This window comes from Anas acuta, chromosome 3 (assembly GCF_963932015.1).
Source record: "Anas acuta chromosome 3, bAnaAcu1.1, whole genome shotgun sequence".
In the NCBI taxonomy this organism is placed as follows: domain Eukaryota; kingdom Metazoa; phylum Chordata; class Aves; order Anseriformes; family Anatidae; genus Anas; species Anas acuta.
Genome location: NC_088981.1, coordinates 17,876,224 through 17,900,555, shown reverse-complemented (window position 1 = coordinate 17,900,555; position 24,332 = coordinate 17,876,224). Strand labels below are relative to the sequence as shown.

General features: G+C 48.7%; 2 protein-coding genes across 2 annotated transcripts in view; both read right to left on the bottom strand.

Moving 5' to 3' along the window:
• Positions 1-20,284, bottom strand: part of PARP1 (poly(ADP-ribose) polymerase 1) — a 142,236-nt gene extending 121,952 nt beyond the window's left edge. The window contains exon 1 of the mRNA XM_068675933.1: positions 20,280-20,284. The gene's annotated coding sequence lies outside the window, so the exon portion shown is untranslated. The remainder of the gene's footprint in view (positions 1-20,279) is intronic.
• Positions 1-23,603, bottom strand: part of ITPKB (inositol-trisphosphate 3-kinase B) — a 51,153-nt gene extending 27,550 nt beyond the window's left edge. The window contains 4 exon segments of the mRNA XM_068675934.1: positions 22,496-23,325; positions 23,328-23,384; positions 23,387-23,416; positions 23,419-23,603. Coding sequence (XP_068532035.1) covers positions 22,496-23,325; positions 23,328-23,384; positions 23,387-23,416; positions 23,419-23,443 — 942 coding nt within the window. The 5' untranslated portion in view covers positions 23,444-23,603.
• Between the last annotated feature and the right edge of the window lie 729 nt (positions 23,604-24,332).

Sequence of the window (24,332 nt, the reverse complement as noted above, 5' to 3'; positions counted from 1 at the left end):
GATTTAACAGACAGATCTGGTGGATGAGGAATTGGCTGGATGGTCGCACTCAGAGAGGTGTGGTTTGATGTGCAAATGGAGACCAGTGACAAGTGTTTAGATTAGGTTTAGATTAGACATTAGGAAGAAATTCTTTACGACAGTGATTATGAGGCACAGGTTGCCCAGAGGAGCTGTGGATGCCCCATCCCTGGAGGTGCTCAAGGCCAGGCTGGATGGGGCTTTGGGAAGCCTGGTCTGTGGGAGATGTCCCTGCCCATGACAGGGGGTGGAACTGGGTGGGCTTGAGGGTCCCTTCCAACCCAAACCATCCTGTGATCCTATGAAAGTGAATGAGTATTGAAGAAAATGCCGACCTCTCTGCCAAACCTCCTCAGTGCACTTCAGCTGCCTGCCAGGGAATTTGTCACAGATGCCCAGGACACAACGATTCCCGTGGAGCTGCGAGCCCTGGAAGTGACGTGGCCAAGAAGCCACATCAAGCTCTTTCCCATTGGAAAGGTTTGTGTTTCAACTCTCCTTCCTATATTTATCATGAAATGCAATGTTTGACTAGCGTGACGTATAAGAAAGATGCGTTTAAGATCCTGGAAGGCCTCTGGCAGAGGAGGAGGAATAATGAGGAAAGCACATGTAGTAATGTTCTGACAGCACTTAAAGTAAACAGGAATCGAGGCCTGCTTGTGGTACATCCTGTACAACAAAAAAGATGTAAAGATCCATTGCCACAAAGGCTGTATGGTATGAACGCACAAAACCTATTAAAACATTAAAACGGAGGCAAAGAAACCGTCTGCCTGCTGGGAGATGCAAGTCATCTCTGGTGGCTGCAGGCAGAAGGGATCGACAAAACCAGCCAAATCCCTTCCACTGAAGGACAGGAGCTTAATAAGGAGGTCGCAGAGCCCTCAGGAGCCTGCCAAGGAATCAGCACTGCCAGCACCCTTTTGGATTTGGTGAATGGGTTTAATGGCATTGACTTGTCAGGAGAGAGGAGAGGGAGAGTAATTCAGGAGAGCAGAGCAGAGCAGAGCAGAGCAGGAGATGGAGATTTCTTGCTGATAACAGAGAACCACAAGGGCACGTGCTCACAGTGTCAGATGTCCCCTACCAATGCAGGCACAGCCTGAGCTTCCTCTGACAGGCCCTTGCAGCGGAGCATCCCCGTGTAGCAGCAAGCCAGCCTGCCCGGGCTACAGGAGGACATTAAGCAGAGATGATGGTCTGTGAAATAAAGTGATGATGCTGGGGACACTGCCTAGCTCTAGAGTTTGTAATGAATGCCACGCATGCCTCTGCTAGGCTGGTCCATGACTTGCCATCTCAATGAGGAGGCTGTTTGTGTTGTGTTTTGTCAGTGACTGTCACACACAAGTGCTGTGGGTTTAAAGCTTCACCATCTCTGTCTTGCTCCCCCTCCAAAGCAGCTCGTTTCAATTTTGACCTCGATTACTAGAGCAACTAGGGATGTTTGTTATTTTTGTGAAGCTAAAAGCAAAAGCAACCTTCATACTGAAATCCTGAAGTCCCTTTTCATTTTTTTAGAAACTTTATTTGAAAAACAAACCTTAACTTCAGTGTAGTTTCACTGAGACCTTTGCTTTCCAGTAAGGATGGAGGGAAAACTGAAAGACAGCTTTGGAATCGGGTCCATGTGGCGTAAACATGATGCAGGCACTGCTAATAGAAGCACTCACACAATAGTGCAGGAACTGACAGAGGAGGATTTCCCTTCTGGTCCCTCCCATGCAGCGGCTCCTGTACCCATCCACACCCTGCACCACGACACAAAGGATGTGGCTCCCTGCAAAACTCTCCTCATGTCACTGTCCTCATCCCAGGACGACAATGATGGGGGCAATCGTGTCACAGACGTGCTGCCTGCGTGTGCAAGTGTGCCACGGCGTGCGTGTGCCACACGTGCGTGAGCTACTCCTGCCACCTCACGTGGCAGCAGCACGCCGTGCAGCTGCATGGTGAGAGCAGCACCACGCTGAGAAATGACGCTCAGCTCCTGTAATAGACCACAGGGGCTGTTTTCTGGGCTTTGTGTGGCTGTGTGTGCATGCTCACGCTTTCCTGTTCCTCCTCAGGTCACTTACGCTCAGCCTCGCCTGAATGAAAGGGTTCTTCCACCTGCACCTCACTGCACCTCAGGTCAGCTGAGAGAGGCTGCAAGAGAAATGCAAATCCAAAGAGGAAACCCACGTGCCCCCGTTTGAGGGCTGCACAGAGAGATGTTTTTGTTGGTGCTGATCTGCTCGCTTTAGCGTGTTGCCACCAGGAGAAGAAAACACACTGCTGCTTTCTTCTTGCACAAGAGGTTAAGGAATCCCTCCGTGCAAGGCAACATCCGTCCCTGCAGTCACACACCACCCTAACATCTGCTCTTGCGTCCAGCTTCACCTGCTTGATCTAATTGTTGCAAGGAGCTGCATAGGTCCCTGGTTCAAACTAAGCAAGGAAAGAGATGAAACTGGTGCAGAACTAAAAATGCTGCTTCTCCCCAGAGCAGAGCCCAGGCCAGAGAGCAGCCAGTGGTCAGAGACAATGGCTATTGTCCCCCAGACACAGCAGGGCCTGGCCGGGAGCTGGCACAGCTCCCAGCACCATGCGATGCTGAGCAGAGCCTGCCCTGCTGGCCAGAGGACAAAATCCCATCTCCACCCCATGAGCTCCCTGCTCTGCTGCCAGCACAACAGGTTCACCCTGAGAGCCCAGGACGAGTGCTGCTGAGTCTCTGAGCAATGTCCACGCAGCTCTGCGGAAACCTGGGGGACTCACAGCCCAAAGCACGCCAGCTCTGCCATAGCAGTGTTTGATGCAGCTAGAATATGAACAGAGCTCCCTCTCAGACTGAACCACGAGTAAGGACATATAAATAATTTTTAGATCTACTTCACTCCTTGCTTTAAAAAAAAAATATAATAATGTAAAAGCACCTACTGAAGAAAGCGTACCTTCCCTCCCACCCAGACACACAGCTCAGCCGCATACTTTAAAACAAATATCCTGTTACCTTGCTTCTCTCTGATTCTCTTCGTTTTCTCTTGTGACAAAGCATCACAAGCAGCGCAACCTCTCGAGCTAAAAATGCAGGAAGAGGGTGGGGTTTCTAACACAGCCCAAGCCATATTATTTATGTAAGCCCTTGAGACAGTGGCCAGACCCTCAGCTGGTGGAAATCCGAGAGCTGTGCTGAAACTAAGGCAGCACGGGGAGTCCAGAGGAGGGCCACAAAGATGATCAGAGAGCTGGAGCACCTCTCCTATGAAGAGAAGCTGTGGATACACCATGCCTGGAGGTGTTCAAGGCCAGGCTGGATGGGGCTTTGGCCAACATGATGCCACCTGGGTGGTATCCCTGCCTCTGGCAGGGGGCTGGAGTTAGATGATGTTTAAGGTCCTTTCCAACACAAGCCACTCCATGATTTTATGATTCTATAATGCTCTGATATTCCCAGGTTTTCCTGTGAATAAGCAAGAGCCTTAGACACAGTCAGAATCAAACTGCATGCGCCCCTCCTTGTGCACCCTTTGGGGGTGTTTTTGGCGAGGGCCGTGCCTGTTCCTGTAACTGCGATGAGTGTTTTCATGATGAGCTGTGGGACTCACAGCCCTAACTGCAGGAATCTGGATGCACCCACAGGTTGGGACAGGGAAGGATCAGGGCTACAGGGGCTGAGCAGCTGCAGGGTGCTGCCAGTGCAGCCAGGCTCCGTCTCCGTGCCCTGCTCAGCCCATCAGTGCCAGCACCATCCACGTGCGAGGGGGCCCATGAAATAAATAACTGTGCACGTGTGCGCCTGGGTTTCTCTTGGCACGTCCTATGGGTATCCCTGCAGAGATGTGGTGTTATTCTTTCCAAACTGGCTCTCTCTCAGCAGGGGAGAGAAGCTGTTTCGATTTAAGGGCAAGCAGTGAGGTGACACGGGGCAGATGGCATGCACACCAGGGGACCAAACACATTTCCCCCGTGACGCTGGCACTTGCTGGCATGAGTTAAAGCAAAGTAACCTCTACACTTAGGGGAAGCCAGTCCCCCTAAGCCAGTAGCCCCATGCTGGTTAAGGCAGCGTGCGGAGCTGAGCTAAAAACATAACGTGAGGCTGGTGGTGTCCATTTATTTTAACGTTTTGTCCTCGGGACTGCAACTCCTCTCACCTATTTTTAGTGTAGGTGACTGCACCAGCACAGTCGGGCACTGCTCAGCCGCAGCTCCCCTCGTGCTGAGCGGCCCCAGCTGCGCCCTGCAGGGCCCTGCTTCTCCCCACTGATGTCACAGCAAGATTGGCTCACACACACCTCGCTGTTTCTCACAAACCCCGCTTCAGACGTCACGAAGAGCTTTTAAAATCCTCCTTTCACCAGCACCTTTCCCCCCTGTTTCCTCCTTTCCCACCCCCTGACCAGCTTCCACACGCAGCCCTCCCCGACCTCCCCCATCTCCCCCCACCACACGCCGCTCCTCCTGCCCACAAGCCCAGTCCCTGTGGGACTCCGCATGCAGCCAGGGCTCTGCCCAAACCCTCAGGGTGTCCCCTCACACCCCCTCATCCCAAACTCCCCTGCACCCCGCCTGCCCCCGCGCGCCCCGCCGCAGGCTCACCCCACACAGCCGCACGCCGCCATCCCGGCTCGGCCCGGCCTCCTCTGCATGCCGGTGTGCTCTGTGCGGCGGGGAAGCCAAGCCACAGGCACGTCTGGGATTTACACGTGGCTAAAGCAGATTCCCAGATGGCTTCACAGCTTCCCCTGTATTCTCTTTAGTCTTCCTGGCCTCGGTGGTCATTTCCCTTTTCTACCTGCCTTTTCCCTTCCTGTCCGCCTTATCTCTTTCTTCTGACCCTGCCGCACTCCCACGCCGCACGGCTCCCTCCCCGTGGCCTGCCACGGACGTCCCTGCGGCCCCTCGTGTCCCCTGCACTCACGGCATCACCTCTGCTTTGTGGCTTGAGCCGGCCTGCACCCACCCGCAGCGCGAGCCTCACAGGCAGAGGACAGCTACAAAGCCGGTCGGTGAGAAGCTGGGGAGTCTCTGCAGCTCAACTTGACAAAATCCTGGAGAAAATAAGGTCAGGAAAGAATCGTGCTCTATTTCCAGATGGAGCATGTGACGGGACTGAAAACTCGGTGTGTGCCCCCGCGAGGAAGACGAATGGAAAAAAGGCTGAAGGAAATGGTGGCATGATGAGACAGCAAAGAGGCAAACAGCATACGGGAGCAAGGGTGGGAAAGATAAAAAGGGAAAAAGGAAACAGGAAAAAACAGGTAGATTCTTAGATGTACTTCACATGCTTTTACAAAAGTTGCACTTCCTTTGAATTATCTGTGCCGGAGATATTTTCAGCCCATCTCCGCTTCCCTTGAAAGATTAATTTGGCATGCATTCAATTCTCAGATGAGCTTGCAAAACATGAAAGAAGCTGCAAGTGTCACCAAAATGTAGGCCCAGACTCAGTTCTGAGATCAAGAACCGCGCATCTTCCTCTTTGACAGCAAAATGGTGCCTCTTGTCCCCTCCCTCCCACCTCACATAGCCCCAGCTCCCCACGCCCAGTTACCAACAACAGCAAGTTTATTTCTCTTCTAAATGGCATGAAAGGTGTTGAAAAATTGCATAGGATTCCGACCACACCGAGAGATTAACTCATCTGGCACCTGATCCAAGGACACCAAGGGAAAGGCTCATGCATATCGTGTATATATCATCAAAAACCAATGCTTTGTTTGCTTACAGATGTAGTAGTGGCAAATGTAAGTCCCTCTGGCATGAACAACAGCCCTGATCTAGGAAGAGAAACTGCAGTAATTTCAAAATCGTTGGCTGTACTTTCACAAAATGTACTCATACCATTTTTTCCATTGATCTGATGACTCTGGTTACTCACACAGCTCCTCAGACTACTTCCTGTTCTGCTGGAGAGCTGAGCAACCCGCGTTAAGGAAAAAAAAAAAAAAAAGTATCTAAATTTATTTTGAGGTCATCTGAAATAGCTCTGGTGGATGGTTCCTGGTTTTGCTCCAAAATGTATTTATAACTTCACTCCCATCGGAGGGTATGGCAATCTTGACCTGTCCCCTTCCTTGAGATGCCAACCCAGTTTTATGTGTGCTGGGCTCCTACAGCACTGACACGTGCTTCAGCTCTGGACACAAAAAGACCTGCTTAGGGAAAAGATGGAAAACTTAATCTTTGTGGTACATTTTGCTGCTGCTCTGTCTGGGCTGTGTTTTCCGAAGGATCCCAAATCATGCTAGCTGTGAGGGGGATTTTGCAATGCGGGCAGCTCTCCATGGTTTTACATAAACAGTGCACTAGCCTTGCCCATCTGTTTCATGTAATTCTTACTGAAATTTACCCCTGGTTAAGCCCACCAGAATCAATAGAGCTATGACAGAGTCGATTTGGCCCAATCTCATTCCTGTCTTCAAATTTAAAGAAGCAATGCTCTGTACTGTCAGTTATTCTCAATAAAAATGAGAGAGAAACATAGTTCAGGGAGTCAGTAAGCTTTGTTTGAAGCCCTGGTTCCTGCAGTAGCAAAAGAAGACAGCAAAGGACCGTCAAACAGCAGCAAATAAACACTTTGCAGTGAGATCAGCTGGAGTTGCTCCTGCAAAATCAACCACCAAGCCTACACCTGGAGTCTGCCTTGCTGTTCCAAAAAAAAAAAAAAAAAAAAAAAAGCAGGATTTTTTTCAAGATTAGTGGTTAAATCTGTGTCTTTCCATTATCCAACATGAAAATTAATATATCTTAGGGGTTTAAAGGGTTTAGCAGGTATTTTCAAAGTATTTTGTCTTTGGAAAAAAGACAGAAATTATTCCAAAAAAACCTCTACTGTTAGCTGTGTTGCTTTACAGATGTTAAGTGCCATCACATCACATTGTTAGTGTTCCCTGGGCCAAGGCTTGTTTCTCAAATCCCCACTCTGTTCAATAAACACTGACACCAAGTAAAAACACTCGGTATGTGTGTTGTAATGTGTGTTATTTTACAGCTGGCCATGCTGTTGAAACCGACTTGCAGTGTAATTCCCAAGCAAGTAACTTAACTGCACAGTGTATAGAAGATGGTGCTGTTACGCAAGCCTATGTTTTCTGACAATAGCCAGTAAGGCTGCTTTCCACATCTGATCTTACATCCCAGAAATATTCTCATTCTGTTTATTAGGCCGACAGTAAGTTTATCGAGTTTTCCAGAAACAGCTGCTTTCCAGAAGAACATGGCCACGTTGTTTGCAATCTTTAAAAGTGCCCTTGTGGTGTAATGTCACTGAAGTTAACCCTGCAGATGGGGCACCTAAAAAAAAGTGAGCCCATCAGTGGGATACAGCCAGCACTGATGCCTTTGCTTTGGGGATTATTCCCTTTAAACATAAACCAGCTCTAAAGACGCACTAAAAAAGAAAAATATCTTTGCCTCGTTACCCTTGGGGAAACGAAGTTGCATACCCATCATCTGGAAGAAAAAATACTGCGGCATCTTAATTGAAGAGGAGAGCTGGAGAACGTGTGAGTGTATGTGATGAGAGGAGGTTAACATCCAAACACTCTCAGTGCTACTAGAGAACAGAGAACTGGGCAGCATTTTAGGACCTTTGCAACATTCAATTGCAAGGAAGTTTAGGATGGTTGAATAACCTTCCTCGGCCTTTTCTGACCACTGTCTGAGCCCAGTATTTCTTATTAAAGATCTGGGCAGTCTTCAATAGATCACTGCCTAAATGCAATCGTTTAGTTGAAAAATTGAGATTTTTGCTAAAAACATGGGCCTCCCATGAGCAGTCTGTATTGTCCTTGTTCTCCAGTCACCACTTTCCTCTTGTCTATGCCCTCACCTCCCATTTTTGCCTTGGAGATGATTCTTAATTTCCAAGATGTAAGAGTCAAATGCCACCCGCTGTCCTGGGCCCGCGACACACATCCAAGCAGGAAGTCAGATCTTGCTTTATTCGAGGATGGGCTTTTTGTTTCAGCTGGGGCAGGGAGGAGAGCTGGCTTTCTCAATGTGTTATGGTAAAGCAGAATAAATTAAATGCTCTTCTGGCCTTGTTTTCCATTCATCAGGTTTCTCAACCGAGGGAAGAAGCTATCCCAATAGCGCATTTGCCCACCCCTGCAGCTTTACTGTGAGCCCTGCCTTGTTTTTGCAGTCCCCAGCTCTTGCAGACAGGAGGCTGAGACTTTGAACTTTCATTTTTAAAAAGAAAGCACATTTGTAACCTTCTAGCTAAGGGAGATGAGACTGTAAAATCGCCCCAAGTGTAAGTAAAGGCAGAAAAATTAGAAAAACAAATGTAGAACTTACCCCTGCCTACCCCACCAAAAAGTTGGTGGTTTTCAAGGTGATGTTCATTATTTTGAGAATATCCATCCTTCAGTAACAATAAACTACAGCAGGACAGGAAGAAAGCTTACAAATCTTCCCACTGCAAGTAAAACCCAGGATTTTCCCAAGAACGGAAAAGGAATTTCCTATAGCTCCTGACCATGAGAAGCTGCTGCTAAAAGGTTTGCTGTCCTGCCCCACAGCATCTGTTTTGCACCCAAACCCTCCCAAGGCATGGAAGTAAAGGGGTCAGAAGACAGTCACGTTAAATCTCAGCAAAGGCAGCTCCACTCCAGACACCAAGTGATTCACCCCTGAGGAGGAAACAGCACAAAACGTCCCAACAATGCAAAAATCAGCCAGGGACAGAAAACTTGGTGATGGCTCAATACAGAAAATGTGCCCGTTCCTTCCCTTCTGGCTGCAGCAAAGCATCTGCTAGCTGTTTGTTTGCTTCCCGTTAATAAATGAGTTGAATGAGCCCAGTGTGACTGTCAGAGGAGTGAAAGTCTGCCATTCAGCTGTGTGTAAACTCCGGCTTTTCTGAAGATTTCTAGATCAGATTTCAGGGCCTCATGAGTTTGGGTAATTTTTCTAGCTGAGGTTCCACATTACGCCTTCCGGAGAAGCTGCCAGTTATCTACAAAAGCTACAGCTCTTAATCATTTGATACCACAGGTTTCAGGTTGAATCACAGCCAAGTGTGGTTGACCTCAGATTATACTGAAGTCCTCGCTCCATGGCATTGCACTTAAGGATTGGCCAGCACGAGAGCTGGAGGGAGCGCGGCTTTCTTTGCATCAGAGCTCAGCCAAAAAAACCTTGGGGGAGAGGAGATGCTCGGGTCAGGCTGCACACAAATTAAATTGTGGGGCTGCAGAGAGAAAACTCTGAAATTTCTCATTGGGAGCCATTTGGTTTCATTTTGGGTTACGTAATTTCTAATAACCCTTTCTCTTTTCCTTTTCAAATGTGTTTTGAAGCCGAGGTCAACGTTTAAGTGAAAAATCACATTTTGAATCAAATCTACATTTCAAATGCGTGCAAAACATAAACAAACCATTCCCAAAATGAAACATTTCATTCTGAAAGTGTCAGAATGACACACGTCGCTATTTTTAACATCCCACCCTCTTCCCCCACCTCTGTATTTTTTTTTATTTTATTTTTTTTCTAGACCAGAAGTATTCAGGAAATGTGTTTGAATTTGTGAATCATTTTGACTCCCCCTCCCCCTTGACATTCACTGGAAAATTTACTCTGTGCCAAAATAACTGTTCTGCCAGCTCCAGCCAGCTCCTACAATCTCCTGTCCTGCTGGAGTCTTTCTGGACAGGACTGGTGCTCAAGATGTCTTGGGGGCACGCTACAGATGCTCCTGGGGTACAAGCAGAGCTGGAGGACAACTCACAGCATCTCTGCAGGCAGCTACAGGATCTGTGCCATAAAGCAGCTCTAAAACCTCCACGGTTTTGCCTGAAAAAGCCCTGAGCCACCCTCCCCAGAGACCAAACGGGGAGTCAGCCTCTGAGAGAAGCCACCACACAGACGGAGTTCCTCAATGAGGCTGGGCTGGCTTCCTGATAGTGGGGGAGAGCGCAGAGTTTTGCTTCTCTTGGAAAAATTTTGAGCTCAACATCAGGCCTCTGAGGGCGGGTGGGGTGTGCCAGGGCTTGGAGGTGCTTCCATGGAAGTTTAGGGAAATTTCGGCTTTGAGGTAAGCGTGACTGCGCTGTGGCTCGCACAGCAATACAGACACTTGATTTTTTCGCAGCCTAGCGAATTGCAGAACAATTTATGCCTTTGAAATGTGAATATAAATATTGCTGCTCTCATTTGTGAGTGTTTCGCTCCTACCCTGAAACTTGTAGCAGGTGGAAAATTTGGATCGCTCTCTCTCTCAGTCCTCACATCCAACCTATCTGCAAGCCTCCCAGCTTTTTCAGGGTAATATCCCTCACAGAGCCTCTCCAACTTACACACCCAAGTAAAATTCACCTCCAGGGCTCATCATCTCAGCTCTGAATTTCACATCTCAATATAGCTCTGCAGACTTGCTCTGCAAAGATCCATCAAACCCATTGCTGAAAGATGGCTTTCTGAACCTGTCATCTGGCCCTCCTGCAGCTCTCTCCGCCTTGATTCTTTGCCCCTAGGTGCATCACGTCTCAGTTACTTGGCTTTTCTTTCCAAATGTGATTTTATCTATTCCCATCACTAATTTCAGTGCCAAAAGGTCAACTCCTGCGTATACCCTAGCATGAGATCAGCCTATGCTCAACAGGCACCTCTGTGTGTTCTCCCCTTCTGGGGAGGGTTCCCATCCACGAGAACAAACCTGGGATGTGGAACAGTTTTTAGGCTGGCCAAAAGCTCCAAAACCTAGTACCAGAGCTGGTCTGGCTGTAAAATACAGGAATGGCCAAAACCAGCACCGGTGGCACTGTGCTGCCTCTGCATTGCCTTCGTCACAGGCCTGTCCCCTGGTCAATGTTACAGACACTTCTGATCAGCCAGACTCCCACGCTGTCTTCCTCGGCTCAGAAAAGTCATTCCAGCACCAGAGAGAAACACGAGAAAACAGAGACCTGAGGAGAGAGGCCAAGCCTTTCTCCCCAAATGAGATGTGGATGAGAGGACGCTAGCAGTGAAGGAGCAGAGCTGTAGCCATTTGTTTTAGCCTCCTGTGCAAGGAGGCTTCCGCAAGAGCCAGATGACATTAGCTGCACCTTCCTCTGAGAGAGGGTCTGGCTCAGGTTGGAGCTGGTTTTCCACCCCTTTATCTTCACTCTATGAGCTTTAAGCAGGCTCTTTTTTTTTTTTTTTTAGTGGTGGCACATCTAGGTCAAAAACTGTGATATCCAGTTTTTGTGAAGGTGGCAACGTGACACCTGAGAGGTAATTCTGTGGGCTTTGCAAAAAGAATAGATCAAGGTTAGATCTCACTCTGTTGAAAGTATGGAAGGAAAATGCAGGATTTGTCAAGCAGAAAGAGATAAACTGAACCGGGAACATTGTATATACAAATTCCTAGGAGAACATTAAAACAATGGAGCTGGGAGAGCACACTTGTCAGGGTGTTGTTTTTTCAAACAATTGGTTTCACATACACTGCCTCTTAAAATACAGCAGTAATTCAGGTGGATAGAGATAAGATACAGTTCCAAGACCTCATTCCTTTGCTTCCTTTATGGACACCATCATCTCCAGCCCAGTAAGACATTCCTACCATGAAAGTGCAGGACAAAGGGCTGAAGGAAGACTGCCCTAAGCAGGAGGAATGGACACGGGGGAGAGGCTGCATGGGGGCCAGCTGTGTGCTGGGGAAGGACTCGGAGGCCAGTGCAGTGCTGGCAGCTGTGAGAAGCACCAGCACCTCTGCCTGTCCCTGTACCAGCAGCCACTACCCGGGCAGCACACACTTGCTGCTGTCCCAAACTCCCATCTGCAACAGCTCCCAGAGGTGGAAATACTACCCTGGCTCCCTCACGGTCACTTTGTCTAAGTACTGAGGACAGCAAAAGGTACAAGGTGATGCTGAATGAGCCCCAGTGGAGTTAAGCTGATGCTATACATGGATAGAAAAAAAAAGTTTCAACCTATGGGGCCTTATTCAGGCTCATCTCTAATTATGCCCTAGGATCAGGCTTTGAAACCAGTTCTGTAGTCCTCAGTAAGGGTAACTTTGCAGTTGTTATTTGAGTTCCTTGCCAATCTGTTGTTGGATTTTCCATTTGACATTATTAAAGGATTAAGTTGTTTGTCTCATCATCTGTTATCTGTCCTGTTGAATTTCCTACAAACAGACTTTAGCCAGAGCAGACAGAAAGTGGAAAGAAAAAAAACAAAACCAAACAAAACCAAAACAATCAAACAAACAACAACAAAAAACTACAACCCACTTTCAAGATACAATCGTGGTTCAGGGTTTGTTCATATTATTGTTTAAATTTATGACTTTGGATGTATAAACTTTGCTGACTCCTTAAATCTGGAATGCATTAAAGAAAGCATTAGGTGTTACAACACGTTATTGTATTATAATGTCCTGATTCAGCTACAGCTGTGGAAGAAATACATAACAGGAGATCCTGCAGTTATACATTTCAGACTCAGATCATCAGTTGACATAGAGAAGATAAAAACAAATGTAGCTGAGCCTGGAAAGAATGTTGCTAAAATTGGACAAACCTTTAATGTGAGTAGCCTAGGGGTGCAATAGCTTTGCCTAAAACTCAACAAAACCCACCCATATAAAACACACCCTGGGAGACTGCAGATTGGCCTCTGACTTGCAGTCAGCCAAAAAAGCAAACCTGACTGCTCCTCCCTCCCTCCAGATGCAGGTTTGAATGGTCCCTGCAGCGTGTCAAACAGATATTGCCCACAGCAGCACACGTAACACACACAGCCTCCCTGGACTATTGTATTTAAGTCCCTGCCTACTAAAAATGCTTTGAAAACATGTGGCTCAGTGGGGTAGAAGCTATTCTTCCCCCTCCCCACAACAAGGCCTAGCAGCGACTAGAAGATGAGGCTCTGCTCCTGCCCGTTTAGCGAGCGGTGGGAACGGAGATCTCAGCAAGGAACGAGAAAAAAACATTCAGCCTTCAGTACTGTTTCCAAAAAATCACCTTTCAGATCTCTGTTTGTACCGCTCCCGTCCCCAAAGGCTGTGTGCATCAGTGGGCAGAGCCCGCGTGGGGCCTGCCCCTCTGCTCCGTGAGCTGCGTTTGAGGTTGGCCTCGGTGCAAGATGTAACTGGATACATGAAGGGGAGAGCAAGGGGAGAAGTGATAACGGGCCCAATCTGCAGCACGCTCCTGCTGGCTTCTGCGGAGCTACAACAGCTTTTATCAGCGTTTTATCTGACCCTAACAAAAGGAGCGAATTGTTTAGCAAAGGAAGAGGGTTCTTTGATTCTATCTTGCTGCAGATGAATTGCCCAAGCAAGGGCAAAGGGACAGGAAGTGGAGGGGGAGGAGGGGTGATGCTGAAGGTAGCTGCTGCCGTTGCTCAGCTCGCTGCTAACCTCCCCTCTGTGCCACATTTCTTCTTTCTCCCTGGCGTTACGATCCTACAGATCCTACCGAGAAGTTGTGCTGAGTGTTCCTGGCGTTGCTCTCCATTCCAGCAAGGCCCAAAGCATTCAGGCTGAAGGGAGTTTTGTAACAAAAAAAGACTGCGGGATAACTGCAACACACCCCCCCTGCTCCACAGCCTGTGAGTCCCATCTCCCAAAACGCCAGGCACAAGAGCAAAAGCCAAGGATGAAAACCCAGAAGCCAGCAACGAAACCCTTATCAGTTCCGTGAGGCCCACGCCACAGGAGCTACAGGCACTGTCCTCTCTGCAAACCAAATGCACGAAGCAAACAGTGAAGAGAGTCTGATTCTGCACTTTGAACCAAACCTCATTAAAATGTCTGTCAGCATGGCACTCCAGAGCCCGTGCAGGTCTCTCTGGGGGAGGACGGATGCTTTACTATTACTTAAGAACCGCAACAGTGCTAAATGCTAATGCAGTTCCTGTTGTGTACTGCTGATCAGATAATGCACTGTACTACAAGTCGTTTGAAGTGCTAGGCTCTTACTGTTTTACCCCCTAGCTCTCCTCCCCAAAGCAGTCGCTGTGTTTTGGCTAACAATGTATCACAGAGCTGAAGGGAAGAATTGGATTCCTTCTACCAGGCTGTGTCGTTTTACATTTCATTAATGAAAAAAAAAGTTCTTTACTATTAAAAAAAGAAATAAACAAACAAATAACTTCTTTCTTCTCATAGCTGAAATGTATGATAACATTTAAATAAATATGATAAGAAAGGATAAAGGATAATATGGGTCTTAGCAGCCTGCAGCTGCTTCAGACTTTAATTCTGCTGCTCGATGAGAAACTACAGGCCAGAAAATGCCTCTGCAGCCACCACAACCCACAGCTCACTGTGGCAGAAAGGGTCTCCCTCCGCAGGCACAAATCTGCAACAGAAGCTCTCCAGTGCCAAACTCCCACCATGGCTGGGGAAGAAGAAGCTGTGATCTGCATCTCTTAAAAGCACCCACCAAATCTGAGCGCGGACTGAAACTTGCAGCTGGAGACCCTGAGATTATAAACATACCCACAGCAACTTGTGCTGCTGGGTGCCCATCCCTGTTACAGAGCAAATCACACATTTTGCTGCCTAAACACGGACTGGAGAGCCAAACATAGGCACTTTCATTTGGGGCTGACAGACCTCAGACTGAAGCAGGTTTCTGAAGTACTTGCAACTATTGTGCAGGTTATGCATGATGTGGATTTTTAGGTGTATGAATATGAATGAAATTCTAACAAATGTTATAAAATGCATTTATGTGTAATTTAGGAACAGATTCCTGGCTTGAGCACACTCCTTGGCTAATCCTAAAGACAACATCAGAGTGAATAGAAAAGAAAGGTACCATAGGAGGGGATTTATCCCGGGGAGATATCCAACACGGCTGAGCATGATGAATTCTGTCCAAGGGCCACTGCAAGTGACCCAGCAGGCACTGAAGCACACATTGCCCTAAAAGTCACATTTGAGGATACAGATTAGGCTGCTAAGTCACTTGGTGATTTGCAAATGTTAACATTCAGTATTCACCGTCTGCTAAATATTAACTTGTCTTTCTTAGAAAGCTTGGCTGGGCTTCATTGGATGAAAGCAGGTCAAATTTACTGCACAAATTTTCCTACCGGTATAAACAAAAATAATCTCTAACAATTACAGAAGACTAATCTTAGCTGAAGCAACATTTAACATCATACATAGATGTCATTATTCCTCTAGTGAGTTAGAACAGATTTACATGTAAAGAAAACATTAGCTCAGTGCGGGCTTTCAGTCACTGCATGGCATGCAAAAGTTCAGTGCTGCGCTAATATTTTCTTCATATGCAAACCTAACACATTATAGAAATCATATGAAAAACATGAGACAGCTGCTGACTATGTTTTGATTGCCTTTTGCCTTTGCAAGGCTCTAAAAAGTTAAAGACAAAACTGTAAAGTTTTCACCGATCCAGGAACTTCATTCTGTGGACATTCAGCTTAATGCCCCAAGAAGTATTAAGGGGTAACCAGCAAAGCTCCTGACATCTGTGATTCCCATCAGAAGGGGAGCAAACGTGGCTGTTTCCAGAGCTGGAGACCCAAAGAATGATGAACATCATGCTTGTTCTTGTCTGTTTTTTCACCTCAGAAATGTTTTGGGCTTTATTCCATTTTTATGAACTCTTTTAGTGTGAAATTGTTTTAAAAACAAAATATGCAAGAGACATCATCTGCGTTAGCAAGTAAGGCATCTGCTATGTGCCATGTCACTCCTGTGCTATCAATCATGGAGAATGTTAGCAGAAAAGGAACCCTTCCCAATTAGCTTAAAAGTGGTGATGAAAACGGGTCTGAAATAGCACTGCTCATCTCCCACTGGGTTATGGCAGCATCTTCACCTAGCCTCCGTGGGTGGGATAAAAAAGCTGCTTATCTGCTGAGAAGGCCAGATGAGTGGGTAGAAGATGAGCTACCAAAGAGAGAGCCGTGCTTTGTGAGTTCCCAGGAGCGTACAGACTCAGTCGAAGAACAGCCTGAATCTCTGCCCAGCCTGCCAGGCACTGGGTGGTCCTGATCTTGTCCCATGCTGTGCCACCAAGCCTGCTGAATGTGGTGCTCTGAGCATGGAGAAACAGAGGTGCCCGAATTTTCTCCTCTTTCTCTGAATCTTCCCAGAGCAAGGCTAAAAGAGGCTCTATCCTTTGGCACTTCACCTGGTGGGCTGAGCATCTTCCCCTGCCAGCCACAATGCCGTGCACACTACTTAAAAGTACACATTACCAGACTAAGAATAACTTCAGAGCAAGCAAGCAGGGCCCTAATATGCTAGACATTGTATTGATACTATCTTGGTAATACCACTCAAGCTCAGGAGCTTTTAATATAACCGTGGCAGGAGGAAGGAGCAAAGTATGTGAACAGAGTGAGCCTACAGACATGTATTCACAGGGTTGTGTGCATCACCATAGCCATGTGTTCATGGTTTCTCTTACACAGAGACTTCCCAATCACAATCACAGCTCTGAAAGGGAATGAAAGCACATTTAATTTGATGGATTTTTATAGAAACAAACCAGGAGTGTTGTTGTCAGCTTACATCTTGGAAGATGCGAAAGAGAAATAAGCATGGGTCCCACAGGCCCTTGGCTAATACTAATCCTGTCTAAACTTGGCTCTTCAGAAACACGCTACAGCCATTGTGAGTCAAACAAACAAATCAATAAAAAAATCATCTGTCAGCAGCAGTGCCATTAGCATCTCCAAACACTCTTGTCATTCTGCACATGGTAATGGAAGTCTCTTATCCTCAGCAAGCTGTTCTGCCTGCTGAAAGGAACAGAAGTTTCACAATGTACCAGGAGCTTCTTGGTTACTGCTCAGCATATATCCCTGTTTTCACAGTGGTGGTGGGAACACCAGGGAGAGGAACGCTGTAGTATCTTCCACTGTTTTTCCAGGAGTTTTGTTGTTCTTGTTGTTGTTTTTCCTATAGCACATACTGGCACTATTTCTGCATTTCTTTTGACTCTTCTTTTGCTTTGTTTCCAGTGGCTGAGGAATTGAAAAGTTAGGGGATTTAGGGGATTTGGCTGAGCAAGGATCTGCTTCTCAAACGGAGGGGAAGACTGGAGGCAGGCTGGGCTGCAGCAATCACACCCTTGTTGAGTTTGTGACCTCGAGGAATATGGGCCTGATGAAGAGCAAAGTCAGGACCCTGAGCTTTTGAAGAGTGAACTTCCAGCTGTTTAAAAACCTAGTGAATGAGATCCTCTGGAACACTGTCCTTAGGGACAAAGGAGCTGAACAGAGCTGGCAGCTCTTTAAGGATACTTCTCTTAGAGCACAAGAGCTCTCCAACCCCATGTGAAAGAAATGAAGCAGGGAAGGCAGCAAACTGGCATTGCTGAGCAAGGACCTGCTGGGCAAATTGAGACAGAAAAAGGCAATTTCACAGGCAGTGAAAGCAGGGACATGTGGCCTGGGAAGAGTACAGCCCTTCCAACCCAAGCCCTTCTATGATTCTATGACTCCCAGGGGATGTCTGTGCCCACCTTGCTGAGCATCCTAGAATCACAGAAGATCCCAAGTTGGAAGGGACCCACAATGATCATCAAGTCCAACTCCTGGGTCCACACAGAAACACACAAAAACCAAACCCTTGTGTCTTAGAGTATTGTACGAATGCTTCTCCAGTGCCCAACCACCCTCTCAGTGAAGAACATTTTCCTTATATCCAACCTGAACCTCCCTCACAGCTTCATGAAATTCCCTTGGGTCTTATCACAGGTCACCAGGGAGCAGAGCTGAGCACCTGCCCCTCCACTCCCCTCGTGAGGAAGCTGCAGGCCGTGATGATGTCTCCCCTCAGTCTCCTCTTCTCTAGGCCGAACAAACCAAGCAACGTCAGACACTTCTCATATGCTTTCCACTCTAGACCCTTCACCATATTTGTAGCCCTCCTTTGGACACACTCTAATAGTTTTATATCTTTCTTAAACTGTGGCACCCCAAATTGCATTCAGTGCTCAAGGTGAGGCCACACCAGTGCAGATCAGAGCAGGACAATCTCGCCCTTCAACTAGCCAGCCATGCCGTGCCTGATGTACCCCGTGGTTGTCCCTGCTGGCTGACAGGGCACACTGCTGGCTCATGTTCAGCTTCCTGTGGACCAAAACCCCCAGATCCCTTTCTTCGGGGCTGCTGTCCAGCCTCTCATTCCCAGTCTACACGTATAGCCAGGGTTGCCCCCTCCCAGGCACAGAAACCAGCACTTACTCGGGTTAAATGTCATGTTGCTGGTGATTGACAAATCAGCTCTCCGATTTGTCAAGATCTTTCTGCAAGACCTCTCCACCCTTGATGGAGTCAACAGCTCCTCCCAATTTAGTATCACCTGCAAACGTAATCAAAACACCTTCTTGTCCTACATCCAAGTCATTTATGAAAACATAGAAAAGAACTGGCCCTAAAATGAAGCCCTGCTGAACCCCACTGGTGACTGGTTGCCAGCCTGATGTAACTGCATTTACTATAACCCTTTGAGCCCAATCCGTCAGCCAATTGTTCACCATCAGCTTATGTTTGTATCTAGCTGTATGCTGGACATTTTGTTCAGGATACTGTGAGAAACAGTATTGAAAGCTTTGCTAAAATCCAAAAAGATTACATCAACTGGCTTTTCTTGGTCAGCTAGGTGGGTGACCTTGTTATAAAAGGAAATTCAAGTTTGTTAAGCAGGACCTTCCACTCATGAACCTGTGTTGGCTAAGACCAACGACCACGTTGTCCCTCAGATGTTTTTCAGTAACTCCTAGAATAATTTTCTCCATAATTTTACCAGGCACTGAATGAGACTGACAAGCCTGTAATTACCAGGGTCTTCCTTCTTGCCTTCTTGAAAATTGGAATGACATTTGCCAGCTTCCAGTCAAGCAAGACCTCTCCAGATTTCCAAGACCATTGAAAAATAATTAATAGAGGTCCTGCGATGACATCAGCCAGCTCTCCAAGTACCCTGTGATGAAGCCCATCAGGTCCCATAGACTTACATGCTTCAGATTAGATCACTGATGATGACTTGCTGTAATAACCAGCATTTGAATATATTTTGCTAAAGGAGTACAGTCAGATTCCAAGACTGGGGCCAGTTGTCCTGCTGCTAAGTACACCTTGGTCTATCAGCTTTCCTTTGGGAAGAGTGAACAGAGTCCTCAGAAGCAGCCAAGCTCACAGATCCAAATTTTTTCCACTGAAGTTAGTGATAGTCATAGCTAGAATGGGGCTTCTTTTGGGTGTGAAACCCCTTTCTACTGGGCTGCCGTCTTAGGGTATTTGTGCCCCTTAACAGTTGGGACAGGGAGCACCTTCTCACTTCCCTGCACATTCAACCTGCACAACCAGGTAAGAGGGATGAAGCCCTCCCCCAGCACAAAACATCCTGTGACAGAGACAGACACCCTTCCAAGAGCTGCTGTGTCCTCCTGACTTGCAGTCTGAGAAACACATACTTTGCTCAAGCTTCCCAGGTTGGTGTTGCAAGGATTTGCAGCAAGGGCTGCTCTGCAACATGTCAAACTGTGGTGTCCTCATCCATACACGCTGCCTGGACAGGCCATCCCTCCCACACAGCCCACGAAGTGTAATCCCTCAAGCATCATTGAAACCTTGCAAGCATCAATAAACAAGCATGGAGCTTCTCTATCACCAGCCCGCAGCCCAGGGAAAGCCACAGCTGCAAAAGCTCTTACACAGAGGTTTACTCAGACTTTAAGTAGACTTGCAATTAAACATCAGCAAAACATCAAACTGCTCTTATTGTCTGTGTACTTCACAAGTCCTGTATAATCATGGCATAGTCACTATTTTCTAGTGCTGTGTGGCCACCATTCACCAGAGAATACTCCAGGGACACGTGATGTACTGAATAAAACGTTTCAACAAACCGGCATGGAGCCTGTATCAAATGTGGTTATGGGGTCAAAAAAAAAAGTGGCCACACTACCTCCCTTCCTTTCACTAGGCAACATCATTTTCTTCTGATGACTGTCCAGTTTGTGGACCCCACTGCAAATGCAGTTTCCTACCTGAAGTATAAACAGAGGGCAAGTCAGCCGGAGGGATCTGCCTTTTCCCCGGGAGGAACTACAATAGACAGCCGGACATCCCTAATAGACTGGCTAAACTAGCCGGCATCCAGAAAGGAAGGGCAGAAGCAAGCCTGCTGTTTATCAAATCTGTAAACATGCAATAGGAGATGTGCAGTGCAGAACATGCTTGCAGTGAGAATGGCTTTCCTGCAGCTCATCGTGACTTCTCACCTAGGCACAACTGTCCTTCCCTGCACCGGCAGCAAACCGGGCAGACCAGCAGGGCTCTGCCCCTGCCCAGCATTTATCTGCTCAGCTCACAGGAACGATGTTGGTTTCCATTTTCTATTTGGGTCAGAGCAATCACAGGCATGAGTAGGGATTGGGTGAAGAGCTCACTGAGAGCAGCCCTGTAGAGAAGGACCTGGGGGTTCTGGTGGACAAAAAGCTCAACACGAGCCAGCAGTGAGCACTTGCAGCCCAAAAGGCCAACTGCATCCTGGGCTGCATCAGCAGAGGGGTGGGCAGCAGGTGGAGGGAGGGGATTGTGCCCCTCTGCTCTGCCCTTGTGAGGCCCCACCTGGAGCGCTGAATCTACATCTGGGGCCCCCAGCACACGAAGGATGTGGGGCTGTTAGAGGAGTTCAAGGCAAGGTTGGATGAGGCTTTGGGCAGCCTGATCTAGTGGAAGATGTCCCTGCCCATGGCAAGGGGGGTAGAATTAGATGATCTTTGAGTTCCCACCCAGCCCAAATCATTCTGTGATTCTATGGACCGAGGTCTCCCAGAAGCACTTATTTTGACAGAAAAGCACAAGTTGCGGAGACAGCTTCTCACATATTCTGTCTCGTTACACAACTCGTTTCCAGACAACATGTGTTGTTAAAAGGAAACAGTGAGTTCACAAAAACAAATGAGTGTGCAACCTGAGACTGCTTCGGTAGCTGTGTGTCATTACGGATTTAAGATGTTGCCAACCAGTACACACAGTTGGGTGTTATTTATATGAATCAGCTTTGAATTACTTGGCATTCGCACACAGTCCTGCTGAGAAGTTGACTATAACCTGCCAAAGCCAGTGATCAGCCCTGCACGGGACCTTTGGAGCCCAGCGGAAAGCATCTTTGCACATTAGCCCAGCTGCTCCTGCTGAGATGACTCCAGCACTGAAATACCAAATCGGATGCACCTCCTCAGACTTCCTGACACATTTTGGACCAGTTCTTCCTCTTGTTAAGCTTGGAGAAGTCCTACTGAGCCCAGCAGTTACTCAGGTCTTAGGCCCGATGTGATCCAGGCCTACTGCTCGTACAAACAAGCTCTGCCTTGGGCTGAGCCATGGGCTGGCTGAGCTCGCTGAAGGCCACAGGAGGCTGCACGGAGCCAGCCCAAGACCCTGGGAGGCTTTACACAGTAGCATCAGGGATGCTACAGCTCATCGGTGAAGTGTTTTCCACAGAAAAACAGTGAGAACTGGCACAAGTAACAGTCATCAATTAGTACAGAGAATAGAGCAAAGATTGCTACAGCTCGTGCACATAAAACCAGCGGCATTTATCAGCAGAGGGATTACAGCAGCTCTGAGAGGGAGCGATCTGATTCATCTGTCAAGAGCCCCGAAGTACAAAGCTGTCTGCAAACACAGTGAGCCACAGATTCATAACTTCGTTAACCATGCTTTTACTCAACTGCTGCTCCATCCTAAGCAGAACTGAGCCTGACTTCTTGGAAAAGGACAAAGCAAATAGAAAAGCAAACAGGTTTATTTCAGTCTGCTGAGTGTTTTTATAAACCACAGCGTGTCAGTTCTTCTTAAGTTTGATACCTTAACTCTACTTAGGTATTTCTCTGCTCCAGGCTTCCTTGTGTAATTGAGCTTAGCAACTGAGTTTCACTATAATGTGTCTATGGAAAGTTAAACAAAATGAACCACATCACTGAAAGATGATCTCTGCTGATCTCAAATCAAGGTAATATCTTGCATCCAGAATATGGGAGAGCCCACACTCTGATCAGAGCACCTCATGACAGGCACCCTGCACTGGGATAAGGCAGTTCAAAGCCCTCCAGATAAACAGTGTGACAGCTCAGAGCAAAGCACGCTCTGTATGGTGCATTCAGACAGAATGAATTCCCAAAGTGATGCAACAAACCCCGTGAGTGCCTGCCTTTAGAGAATGCCTCAGAGCCCGCTCCTCCACAGAGACCTCTTTGCTTTTTACGGTAATACGGCACTGAAGCTTTATCTCTCTTTTAGCCTCTGCAAGAACTGCACAGCAGGGTGAGTGTCACTGCTCTCTCCCATGAGCTCGGTATTTTCAGACTAGCAACAGGAGTAAGTTTTTCATGTGAGAGAAAGCACCTCCAAGCACATGCAAAGTTTCTCTGTGGACCTCTGCTGCAACCTCGGTCCCCCTGCAGTGGCTGTGCCAGGGCTGTGAGGCCATGCCCAGCACGGGGCCACCGCCAGCCTGCTCCCCACCTCCCCAAAAGTGGTCACTCACCACTCGAGGCTTCTGCTGGTCCAGGGTCTGCAGGAAGGCGGGCGTTTGGTCCAGGGTGCGCTCGGGGTCACTGGAGATGTCCTCCTCTGACTCCTCCCAGGACGACGAGAAGCCAGTGGAAGAGGCTGAGGATGATGAGAGCTTCCGAACGGGCAGGTTGCTGGGGGGCACGGCACCCGCCTCCTCCTCTGGGCCCCCCAGGTCCGTGATGATGACAGCAGGGATGCTCCCGCTGATGGCTGGGCATCGGCCCTCCAGTCCTGTGGGGGCCACCACCATGTCTCCTTGCTGCTGTCCGGGCCCTGAGGGCTCCAGAGGGCTGCTACCCTCTGCCTGCCCCACAGCCTGTGCCTCAATCATCATTAGGCCCCTCAGGGACCCTTCAGTGCTCGGCTGCCTCAGCACCTCCCCAGCATCGGGGTCCTTGCTCTCCCCATAGGCTCGCAGCCGGGGTCCTGTGCCAAGCCCCGCCGCCGGTGCTGTGGGGCTGGCAGGCCGCGGTGAGGACGGCCAGGGCGAGGACGGCCGGGGAGAGGATGGCCCAGGGCTCCATAGGAGGTGGGCAGCAGAGCTGTGCGCCTGGATGTGTGCCTCGAACAGCCCCACTTTCTGGTTCACTTGGACATTGTGCAGCTCCCGCTGCAGGCAGCGTGCCACGGGGGAGCCTGGCGGCCCGTCTGCGTCCCGGCTGCCCCTCCGTCCCCCAGGGCTGCCCAGCTGCTGCGGGGGCTCCTCGGGAGGTGGCAAGAAGAAAGCAGGGCCAAGGCACGGCGTGCGGGGCGGCACGGCGGCGGGGCTGAAGACAGGGAGTGAGTGGCAGCCGCCGGTGGCTCCGGGCTCCTGGGCAGGACTTGTCTGGGAGGAGACGGTGTCTTGCTCCCACTGCTGTCACCTCGCTGTTGCTATTCATCATCACAAGCTATTGAACGCATAGCAGTACACAGCCATAGTAGTCAGCCAGGGTGCACAGGGAGGCCACCACCACCGCCTCGGCGCTCGGGCTCAGCGGGGCTGCCGGGGGTCTCTCCACACCGGGAGTGGCAGCATCACCAGCGGGCAGAAGGGGAGCTGGGCTGGCCCCGGCACACAGCTCCATAAAATGGAAAGCCTGGGGAGAGAGAGAGAGAGAGAAGAGTGGTGAGAGTGACTCTGCTCCTCCCTAAATTCGCCCTCCAGCTGTGAACACCGCTGGCTAAATCCTTCCTTTCCTGGGTGGTCCCCGCTGCCACGGGTCCTGAGCACACCTCCAGGCATCCCGCTGTGCTGCCTTCAGGAACATGGCCCACACCGGTCACCTGGAGAATCTGAGCCGAGGGGAAATCAGTTTGGAGGCTGCTTCCCCTCCTTCCTGCCCTCCCTGCCACTTCCCTAGGCTGTCTGTTGATGAAGCCACAGAATTGGTGTCCGAGAAGATACAACAGAGTCAGCAGCTAGTCCCACAACAGAACTGGGGAGTTACAGCCAGCTGGTGTGTAAACTTCTGAGGTGGAAAAAAAGTAGGAAGCTTCTGAGTATCTCTCCCAAAAGGTGTCATTTTCCGAATGAAAGAAAAAACTCCGAAGAGCTCAAATTTGCTACCTTCTGGTTTGTCACCTGCATCCAACCATGCCCCAGTCTCACACACGGATTTCCGTTCCATAACTGCCTGCCCCATTCTGTGTGTTACGGGACCACGTCTCCACCAGCTCCTTACCTACCCATGTACAACTACATCTTCACACACGCCCTGTCCAAGCATATTTTCCTTGCACACACCTTCCTGCCGGGATGCCGACTGCCGCAACCACCTCCAAGCCTGGGTGCCAGGCATGCACAAGGCTGGTGTTTGCCCTGCTGT